The sequence below is a fragment of the Nanorana parkeri genome, unplaced genomic scaffold (assembly GCF_000935625.1).
Source record: "Nanorana parkeri isolate BGI_ZX_2015 unplaced genomic scaffold, ASM93562v1 scaffold2135, whole genome shotgun sequence".
Classification (NCBI taxonomy): domain Eukaryota; kingdom Metazoa; phylum Chordata; class Amphibia; order Anura; family Dicroglossidae; genus Nanorana; species Nanorana parkeri.
This window is the reverse complement of record NW_017308403.1, coordinates 130468-141233: the sequence shown is the minus strand read 5'-3', so window position 1 is coordinate 141233 and position 10766 is coordinate 130468. Positions and strand designations below refer to the sequence as shown.

The 10766-nt window shown below is 43.7% G+C and overlaps 1 protein-coding gene across 2 annotated transcripts in view; it reads right to left on the bottom strand.

The window, feature by feature from the left end:
• Positions 1-4039: 4039 nt before the first annotated feature.
• Positions 4040-10766, bottom strand: part of RRP12 (ribosomal RNA processing 12 homolog) — a 61018-nt gene continuing 54291 nt past the window's right edge. For both annotated transcript variants that reach the window (XM_018572798.1, XM_018572797.1), the window contains 4 exons: positions 8443-8521; positions 7615-7682; positions 6097-6179; positions 4040-4154 (listed from right to left, as the gene is read on the bottom strand). In XM_018572798.1, coding sequence (XP_018428300.1) covers positions 4055-4154; positions 6097-6179; positions 7615-7682; positions 8443-8521 — 330 coding nt within the window. In that variant the 3' untranslated portion in view covers positions 4040-4054. The remainder of the gene's footprint in view (positions 4155-6096; positions 6180-7614; positions 7683-8442; positions 8522-10766) is intronic.

Sequence of the window (10766 nt, the reverse complement as noted above, 5' to 3'; positions counted from 1 at the left end):
CCCCCCCCCAATATAACTCAGTTGTAATTTTATTTTCTATGGCTGTCTTGTTCTTTGGGTACCATATTGCGTCTTTCACATCTTGTAGTTTTGGTGGAACCACTTCCGCTCTGATTCACTGTGTGCCCTCCAACATCAGCTGTCCATTTTTATAGTGAATGTATTAATTCGGGTCTGGAAGCAACCCTTTGGTACTCGGTTATCTGTGATAAACGTTCCTGGTTGTTTCACCTTTTTTTTTCTTCTTTCTTTTCTTAATAGAAAAAGGCACTACAACTGTGTGTGTGTGTGCGTGCGTGTGTGCGTGCGTGCGTGCGTGCCGAGCGACTCTCCTGTGTTTCCCCGCAGCAGGAGGGACGCGGCTTAACACAATGCAGTTCCAGGAAACAGAAGGTTGCTGTAAAGTGCTCTGGTAGCTCCGTCTAGTGAAGCCTTTTATAGGATCCGCTGAGCCCTCCCACGTATACTTACATCGGGCTAAGCTGGACCTATGCATGTATACATATTTATAACTGGAGTTCAGCGTTAAAGGTTGTTACAAAGTTGCACGTGTTACAAGTTAAACATTTATCTGTACACTGCATGCCACGGTCAGAACTAAATTAGTTACTTGTGTTTATAATGTAAGAACATTGAGGTTTAATAATGCCGTCTTATCCCTTTTCACCCAACCAGTGAACTCCTAATACTGCAATCTTGTACTACATGAATCCTAATCAAACCCTATTATTCTGGCATGCACTTGAGTGTATTTTATTTTAAAGCGCTCATTTTCAACATCTATCAGTAGAGTGCATGCGGTCTGTGCCGTGGCTATAACTAATTAACAGATATGTTTTCTGGGAAGACTAAGAACCTAGGGGGTGAAATGCAGTTATAATGTTATTCCCAGAAACTGTTATTTCGGCAATCTTTTAGGCCCCATTCACACTGCGCGATTCGCAAATCGCGTTTTTCCCGCGCGATTTGCATTTTGCGCGATATCGCGCAAATGCTTGCATTGAGCAAGCTGGAATCGCGGCAAAATCCGCTCCAAAAAGGGTCCTGCTGTAGACACACGACCCGCGACAGCAGGACCCTTTGCCCCACTGCAAAGCATTGAAGAGCGATATCGCGCGGTAAATAGCCGCGATATCGCGGGAATTACCGCGCGATAAATCGCTCAATGTGAACGGGGCCTTAGTGTGTTGTTATCCTAATCGAATCTCATTTCATTCAATGAAGAGAAACATGAATGTATTTTTAGTGAGTGCTCATTGATGGGAAGATTGACTTGACAAACGTTTTTAATGTTAATTTAACATGTTTGCACACTTGTGTTCCATATTTTTAGAATGGGTATTTCGTATGCAGATTGAGCAGCTGTCGATATGCACTGTAGTCCGTATCCCTACTGAGCAGCTGCTAAAATGAAAATCAGCTACACAGTGTTTTGTTTTCAGACAGCAAACATGTGTGCAAATAAGAAGCAACCACAAGTGGAAGATTACATTGCTCAGCCAGTGGATGGAGGGATCTCTCCTGCTGGGTAGTGTATTAGGGCCGCCTCAGCTGTCTAAAAATGGAAGCAGCGGGGTGTACAATTGTCAGGCCAAACTGTGACAATTATTGTTCTGGTATTCAATCAACTTTTGTGGTGCCGACTGGGCCACCCGTGGCCCAAGTTCCTGCTGAATCAGCTGAAATGAGAACCACGTGAGGCCGGTTTATGCAACACTAACATAAAATCCCCTAAATTTAGTGATATTGCAGGAGATTATAAAAAGTGTTAGGAGATGAGTGTCTCCTCTCACTGGAATTACTTAAAAGGGGGAGGGAAATCTCCCAAGAATCTCCTAAATGATTGTGGAGGAGGAAAAAAAGAATTGCTAATAAATTCTGCTGCACAATTAAATTCTGCTATTCTGTGACCGTGCCGGAATACCCACCACTGTTTGGCCAATAATTTTACACCTGCCTTCAATATTTTAATGACATGGGGTGGCCATGTATCAAATGTTGGCCGATTTAACAAGAATCCGACAAAATTTGACTTTTGCAGTCCTTAGACTAGCAGAGAACTACCGAAGGAGCGAGCCGACAGTGGTGCAGTACTTTAGATCTCTCACTAGAAATGTGTTTGGATAAGCTGAGCTAACTGACAGCTCTCCCTGTGTGAGGACACCTCCCTTGTTCTACAGCCTGAAAAATGAATCTTCCTTTGTCACATCAGAAACCGCCCAAGGATCGCAAACCGAGACTGTTGCTTCTTTTTTATGAAGTGGATTATGGAAAGTCTGGGGCAATAAGCACAGACAGGTATTGTTTAAATGCTAGCTTGTAAATTGTGAGATCATCAGACTGAGCAAGAAGTTGTTTCAAACACCTTTCTTGAAACCCTTTTATAATGCATTTCCACATTTGAACTTTACATTTGTTACATGTTCCCATTCACATGGCAGAACGTAAAAAAAAAAAAGAATTGCAGCTTGCCCTTCTTTGATGATGATGTTTCTGCAAACTCCAGGACTGAATAATCCTGCTTAGTACTCACTATCTGGGTGAGTTGTGTTTAAATAATCAACCCTGGCTGTACTGTGCTAGCAGATTTTATCATCACTTGTAAACTAGATGAGCAGGACTGTCTGTCCTAACCAAAACATTTTGCACTTCAGTGTAAACATCAATAAGCGTGAAAAAAACTCTGTCAGTCCCTTATTAGCTCACTGCCATCTATTCTAACCACTAGATGTTGCCTATTGAGTCCCATGTATAATCCTGCTCCAAAGAAACAGCTAAAAAGTCAGCTTATTTTTATTACACACGCGTGTTAATGGGAGGAGCACATAAAACATATAGGAGGAGGTTCCCAAATTTGGATGCAAAAGTGGAAGTGCCCTTAAAAAAAAAAAAACCCACCTGAACCACAGATGGGGATAGACAACTTCTGCACAAAATCCTCAATAAATAGATCCAGGGCTAATAAGGGTTTAGGGGGAGCAAATAGACTTTGCAGCAACTATTGCTCTCTGAAGATTGGGAACACCCTGACAACCTTTGTGGACTTAGGAGTTTTAGATGACCTAAGCCTGGAAACAGAACTGGTAGAAGCAACCGGCTGCTTGTCCTCTAGTTTTAGACCACATTCACACATGCAGCGGCCCAACAGAGTACACGCCCAAATACTCGGTAGCGGTACTGATGCTAGTATCAGTGCATCCCTAATGGGCACCACTGAAAATGATAGGATTTTTCATGTTAAGCGTGGTCACTCTACATGAAGCACATGACAAAACACTCAGGTGTAAATGCATAGCTATCAATACAGCCTAATGCATGGACTGCATTTCCAGACATACCAAATCCACTATAGAGTCTGACTGTGAAAGTGACGAACCGCAAGTATAAGCACTCATGAATAAAATGGTTGTAGAATTCTTAACCTGAAATACAACTGGAAACAAAACTGTGGACTTCTAAAAACACGAGTGCTAAAATTATGTGTGGTGTAAACGGATTCAGGATTATAACATGGGAAATGATTAAGGAGGTTTTCTGATTTTAATGTTTAATAACCAAACCAAGACTCCAAAACACCTTCATAAATAGATGAATTCAACATCCTCAGTGTGCAAATCAGACAAGCAGAGAACATCTCTGTCTATCCCATCAGCTATCAGTTCATATCCAAACTGAAATGAAGATTCTCCAATCAGGAAGACTTCCTTTTCCCCTGGGAAAGGTGGGAGGAGCCCCCTGTCCAAAGCTTGGAATAAACCCATTGGCTCTAAAGGGCGAACAAACAGTCCTTTTCACAGGTCCCGCCCAGGAGCAGGCAGCAGAGATTTCTGATGCACTCACACAAATGTCCTTTTTATTTGGCAAAACTATTATGACTCGCCTTAAAAATGAGGCAACTTTGGAAATAATGACGAATGCGGCTTCACCCCTCTGCACACCACAGATCACTCCACTGATAATCCCGTATTATTAGTCATTCAGGAACACTTTATGTGAGTTGAGGTCCTGCAGGAAGGCGAGGCCAGGTATCCTTTACTGAGCAAATGAGGACGGTTCATACTCTTCTTTCGTTTCTCTTTTTCCTTCCACTCTGTGCTCCTCTCTGCGCAGCTTTCACTAGTCCTTTAAACTGGCCTTGCATCTTTGCCTTTTTCCTGCACAAAAATAAAAACATAAGATTATTATAAAACAAGTCAGCAGCTGCAATTAAAAATCATATTACTGGCCTCATTTACTGAATTGTGCATTAAAGGTGCACGCTGACCAAACCACTGCATACGCGGCTGAAATACATATATGTGAATGTTCCTGTCTGATTCTATTTAGTTTCACCATGATTAGGACACTTCCCTATCACACCCCCTTTTCTCTGTCTGACCTTCTGAGTAGACAACAAAGAATCAGCTGCACACAGTTGTGTGTTCCTCAATGTGGAGGCCAAGGAGATGAAAGGAAGATTTCTCAGTCACAGAAAGCTTCTGCTAAGATGGGCGCTCTTGCCAACAGATTAATCAACAGCCAGGCCGAAGAGATGTTGTCCATCAACGGCTTTGAGCCAAAGTGTCCTACGCCTATGTACCAACATGAGACACGTGCAGGAAATGAGATGTGAGGAGAGGATTCCGCAAAACTATCACAACTGAAGTCATCTGCTTTATGAGTTCAATAAAGAAGGGGTCAGCTACGGCAGTGGTTAGATCTATTTTAAGGGATTTTGACCAATCAGATATGGTTTGACAAAGTAAAGTCACAGCCAGGATCGGGTAAAGGGCAAGACCCACCAGACAGAACAAGGCTCTAGATAGGGCTTCCAACTTTTAGTTGATGCCTTGAAAACAGATGCATCCTCGACCGGTATAGTGAGTGTCTAGCAAGGCTAATAAGCCCTTGGAGGGAGCAAATAACTTATCAGGATGCTTACAATCTCCATACAGAAATTGTTGCAAAAACAGGTGCAAAGGTTAAGTCTTTGCGGCCTGAGGAGTCTGGAGACAGCTCTGGCAAAGGCAAACAGGTTGATCCTCTACTTTCAGAGTGGAGCACACTGTATCAATAAGAGCTGAAAGGGTTTCCTCTAATGAGAGGGTAACTACAGTAGGCTGCGACTCCTCTGGGGGTAAGCTCATCGGTCAAAGATTGAAGTGACTCCAAATCAGAGGCAGAGTTTTTGTGGTTGATGGCTTGGAAACCAGTAAGACAACGAGCAGGTCAGATGTATAATATGCAGGAGAGGGAGATGGAGTGTGCTTGTGGCCTCTATGATCAGAATCAGCATATAACTGGCTGAAAAGGTAGAGGACGCAGCCACCCCCGACAGAGCTAGAAAGGATGGAACAGAGGGAACAGAACTCCAGAATGCAGTTGTCAGCAAAATGAGCTGAGGGCACCAGGTACAGCATGGATGCAGTCTAACCATCTCCGGTAGTATGTCCCCACTCCAACACTTTTCGGCAGCATTACATACCCTGAATATCAATGTTTACTACCATTAGTGTAACACATGTTTGTACTGAATACATTCATACTTAGAGAACTTCAGCATTATTTGCAAGCAGACCTATTCTCTTCCACTAATGTACGATCCTTATATCGAATAACCCCATTTAATAAAGTGTCGCCTTTATTTCCTGTGTCTGTATGTGAAATTTGTCATTTAAAACTACCGGAAGAAAAAAAAAATGGTCAAAAATCAAAACTGAGGTTATTCTCCTAAAGAACATCACAGCGGACCTTCCGAAATAAGTATAGCTTCTTTATTCCTCCCAGAACTAATCATAATAGAAAGCTGACACGACATTCAGAGCTGCCAAAACTAGTATGTGAAAGGGTCCACTCTGCAGCTGCTTACACAGGATGTAAAATTAAACTATGCGTCAGAGAAATGTCTCCGAATGTAATAAAAGATTTGAAGAGTAAAAAGAGAAAATGTTAATCTGCCAGACCACACGGCTCACAGAAGTACTCGGCATGCTGCCTGCTTCACAGCTCCAAGCTGACAGTTTGCTTTCCATATCTCTCCGACTATATTCCGCTGTGTCAGTCTAATGGAGGCAGCATGTTCTTTTCCAGGTTAGGTGCATTAAATCCATCACTTACCTGCGGTTGAGCTTGGCTTTGTTCAGGGGAATATAGGCGTATGGGTCATGTTTGCCTTTCTGTGTTATATCGCCTTTTCCTTTCTGCAAGGAGAAAACACATGTGAAAACCCAGCAACAAAACAGCATTTATATTTCTGTGTTCTCTCTTTATAACGGTAATCTGTGTGTACAATTATTGTGCCAATTTCACATAAACCCCAAATCCAGGATTTAACACTAACAAAACCTCAACTGTCCAGTGCATAATACAAAAAAAAACAAAAAACTATTGTTGCCCTTACCATGTCATCTATTTCTTGGAGTCCATTGAGGGACACAGAATTGTAAAATACTTTATGGCATGTGGGTTGTACTACCAACTACAGGTGGTTTGGGCTGGGGGCAAAACAAAAAATGTTAAGCCAGCACCCGTATAACCCCACCCCCAGTCATCATGAACCAGATTTGTAAGCAAGCCGTACATAAGGCCAAAAACACAGAGGGGTGGGACCTGTGTCCTTCAATGGATAACACAGAGGGGTGGGACCTGTGTCCTTCAATGGATAACACAGAGGGGTGGGACCTGTGTCCTTCAATGGATAACACAGAGGGGTGGGACCTGTGTCCTTCAATGGATAATTATGTTATGAGAAGTACAAAATTCTTATTTTCTTTTTCATTTATTGGGGGACTCGGAATTTTAGAATAGTCTACGACATGTGCGGCATTAGGAAACCAACAGGCGTGAAATTTACTCGGATCAACATCCACATGGAGGCTTGATGAATAACAATTTACCAAATATGTAAAAGGTCACTGTCAAGGAGAGACATGCAAGATCAACCTGGAGGTCCAGATCAGAACTGACAAACTCCAAGGAGAAAACCAGTATTTGAAGGAGCACTGAGACTTTACCACCAACAATGTGGAGGAAAGCCAATCATCAACCTGAAGATGAACACAGGTGGACGATACTAAGGAAATGAATTCATTTAGATCGGCAGGTAAGTTAGTCAGCAAAAAGAAAATTGTAGGTGTGGAGGGCCCAAGCCTATTACCCCAAACCCTTGACTTTAGGAAAAGGAAACTAGGACAGACTAGAAATGTCCATGAAAATATAAAACTAGATAACAGTTGAAAGCTTAGATAAGGAATCTTTCACCCCTGACATTAGGACAAGGGAGCTCTATAATATTGAGGGATGTTCCCAGACAGGAATTAACCTCTAAAAGAGAGGGGTGTGTGTGTGGGGGTGTGTGTTACAGTCCCAATCCCAATGTGTGTGTGTAATATAAAGTCCCAATCTTCAAATAAATCAAGCAATATTTAGATAATTAGACTGTGTGGAGTTTATACCTAAGAAAGAACACACACAAGCTTTACAAATTCCTCAATGTCTTCTAAAAAAAAGGTATTCCAAAATGCTGCCCCCTTCCCCACAGACAAGGGATCAATCGTTTCCAGTCACCAAAGAGGAGAAATGTTATGGTGGTGACACCTGGAGGACATCTCATCTCACTGGTGTAGTAACACTTACCTTTGATTTGTAATTCCCTCCAAAGTCTGGCTTTTTCTGAATAGGTCGATGTATCCCAGAGCCGCCAGCTGTCAGAGAAAAAGATGAGGGGGTCAGGAGAAAAGATCATAGGTTGTAAAGCATTGAGGTAGATATGACAGATCTAGTGAAGGAGGTATGACGGATTGTAGGTTCTAAACTAGTGAGGGAGGTAGAACAGACTCTACATTTAAATTCTCCAACACTGGGGAGGGGAATACTAGTATCGGAAATGGTTTACAACTTTCAAACTGTTTCCAAGTTAAAAAACCCAACTGCAGCCCAAATGTTTTGTTTTGTGTACAGCAAAGACCCAAACAGCAAAAAACAGGATTTTAATTCTTTTCATTTTCATTCATTTGGGGACACAGCAAGTAGTGGCATCTACTGGAGGTTGAACGCAAACAAAAACACCTGTAGGCAAGCCCAGTGTATAATCCCTCCTCCTATCAGAATGCCTTAGTTTTGCAGTAAAGCAGTACAGTGAGCACGATCATAAACACAGAGGGAAAGGATCGGTCTCCCTCAATGGACTTCAGGAAATAGGAAGGGTTCTACCCTGGGCTCACCTACAGTTTTTTTTTATAAATGCCAGTGTACAATCCTCATCTAGGTGACAATCTGAAAGTTTAAGACTTCCTATGTCTCTCAATGGACAAGAGAGAAAATAATATTTCACATTTGTGTGGTTGCTGGCAAATGGAATGAAATGCAGTTGAGCCTATTTTTAGCCACCCAACAAAAAAAAAAAAAGGTCACACTGCAGCAATGGAAAGGTTATAACAGAATTTCAGCGGAGAAGAAATTCACCTTTATATTGGGATGTCTTCTCTACAGCCTCATCATCGCCATCATTCTCCGCTCGGAAACGTTTCTTCTGGGCATTTTTCTGCAAGCAGCGTTAAAGAGAAGCTACAATATAGTTTCAATATTTACACAGCAAGTTCTTTTATCATTTGACTGAAAACCCATGACATAACTCCTATTTTGTCCTAGTTTGTCCCTCCATATTATAATTCTGGGGGCCTTCTGTACATGCGGCAATGTAATTATGACTGCTGCATAAGGCTGAACTCTAGACATGCTGTTAATACAGAGGAAATGCATCAATTTGAATTCTTTTACTTGTAAATCAATTTGTCAATCTGTACAGACAGCCTTGTGATCCAGGCACCCTGTAATCCAGGACACCAGGGTTCTAGACCTCCATTGCAGTGGCAGCACAGCTTGGCCAGAAACACAACCAGGCTACTGACAATAAGGGAGCAGCAGGATGAGGTGATTGTTCTGCTCACACTCTGTGCTCTCCTCATGCCAGCACACCAGGGCTGCAACAGATCCTCTTTGGTGCTTACCTTTCATAGCTGGAATGCTTTATAATGGATTACAAGATATAATGAAAAATCCAGGTACTTGAAGTAGCTATATCTACTTGGAGCCCGGCTTTAATAACTACTATCTAAAGCTCGGCCTTCTAAAAAGCCCACTGCTATCAGTCAGTTAGACTTGACCCATCGACATGTACTGAATTAGGAGTGAAGCACAATCACCAAACAAAGTGATTATGTATGCAATGACAAATAGACCTTGCACCGTGTACATACCTAATAAAATATGTCCTCCTGTGACCCAAAACTCAACATATAGTGGGCTATAGCCCGTTATATGCTGACAGTGCAGAGCCGGGCTACACCCAGGAAAGATCCTGACAATATAGCTGGGATCCACCCTGCTGCCTGCCTGATTGACTGCTGGGTCCGCCTCTCTAGAGCCAACTGAGCACCCCCCCCATGCTGGAGGAATAGGGAGAGGGAAGGGAATCCGTGCTAGGAGCTGTGACCGTCATTCACCGCTAAGTGCAGGGAGACGATCGGAAACCTGGCAATCAGCGGTTTGTGATGGCTCAGTTCATTATATATACTGTATAATAGTATAGAACTAAATATCCTGTGAAAAGACATGTCTAAAAAGTTATGTACAAGAGATGACAGAAAAGGAAAGACCGCTCTGATATGAGCAGAGAACAAGATAATTGTAGTTAGTTATCTTTTCAAGAGCGATTTATTTGATTGCTATAGTCGCAGATTACGGCAATTCAATAAAACTGTTCTGATCATATGAGCATGTCAACTCAAACCAGTATTTATGAAAGCATGTCTGCTATGATCAAAAAATTATTAAGCTTAAAAGGTACTTTTTAAAATTATTTCTAGTTGGGCAAAACAAAATATTTCAAGCTGAAGTTTAGTTCAATTTGTTTTGGTACGCAGCCCCAGGGACATAACTTACCACCAATGGGATGTGTCCCACGTCCTGTGGCTGCTGCTTCTTGTAGCAGTGCTCCCCCGAGTGCCATCAGATACCCCCCTAAAGCACTGATCTTCCTGTGATTGGACAAGGCGATTCATGTCATTCATTCGCCTGTCCTCCAATCACAGGTCGCTTTAAAAATTGTCCAATTCGCGCTCCTGGACCATAAGGGCAGTCCCCGACTCGTCGCCACTACCAGACTCCGCCTGGGAGGAGTCCCCCAGGTCGGGCTGCGCAGCCGCAGCAGAAATTTTCCCCTCTTCCTCAGAGTCCCCAGAAAGGACCGGGGAGGGAGCCGGCAAAACGCGCTTCCGTGGAAGGCGCTGCGCCAGCGCACGTTCCATACGGGACATAATCCTGTCCATAATGGAGGAAAAAACCTCCACAGACAACATTGCGCCAGTGGACCCCCCAAAGACCCCGCAGGCACCAGGGGAGACTGTGAAAGGGGTGCAGAGGCACAGGCTGCGCAAAGGGGGGATGTGGGAGAGGTCCCTGAAGAGAGGTCGCAGCCCTCGCAAGGCACTTCCGGGCAGGCCGTCCCCACAATCCATGTCCCGGCACTAAACTGCACCAGAGTAGGGCCACAAGCAAGGCAAGGGAGTCCCCAGCAGGTACCGCCCCCAACGTTGTGGTCCCCAGCAACCGACCCCCGCAGTCAGACGACCCTCCTACAGTACCCGGCTCCCAGTGCGTCCTCACCCGACCGCGTCCCGGCGAGAAAGACCGATCCGGCCGGGTGACGCGCTAATACAGGGACCCGAAAGCGGCGCACCGGAAGTGACGTCAGGACGAGGGCGCACGCGCCCACACCAAACATGGCG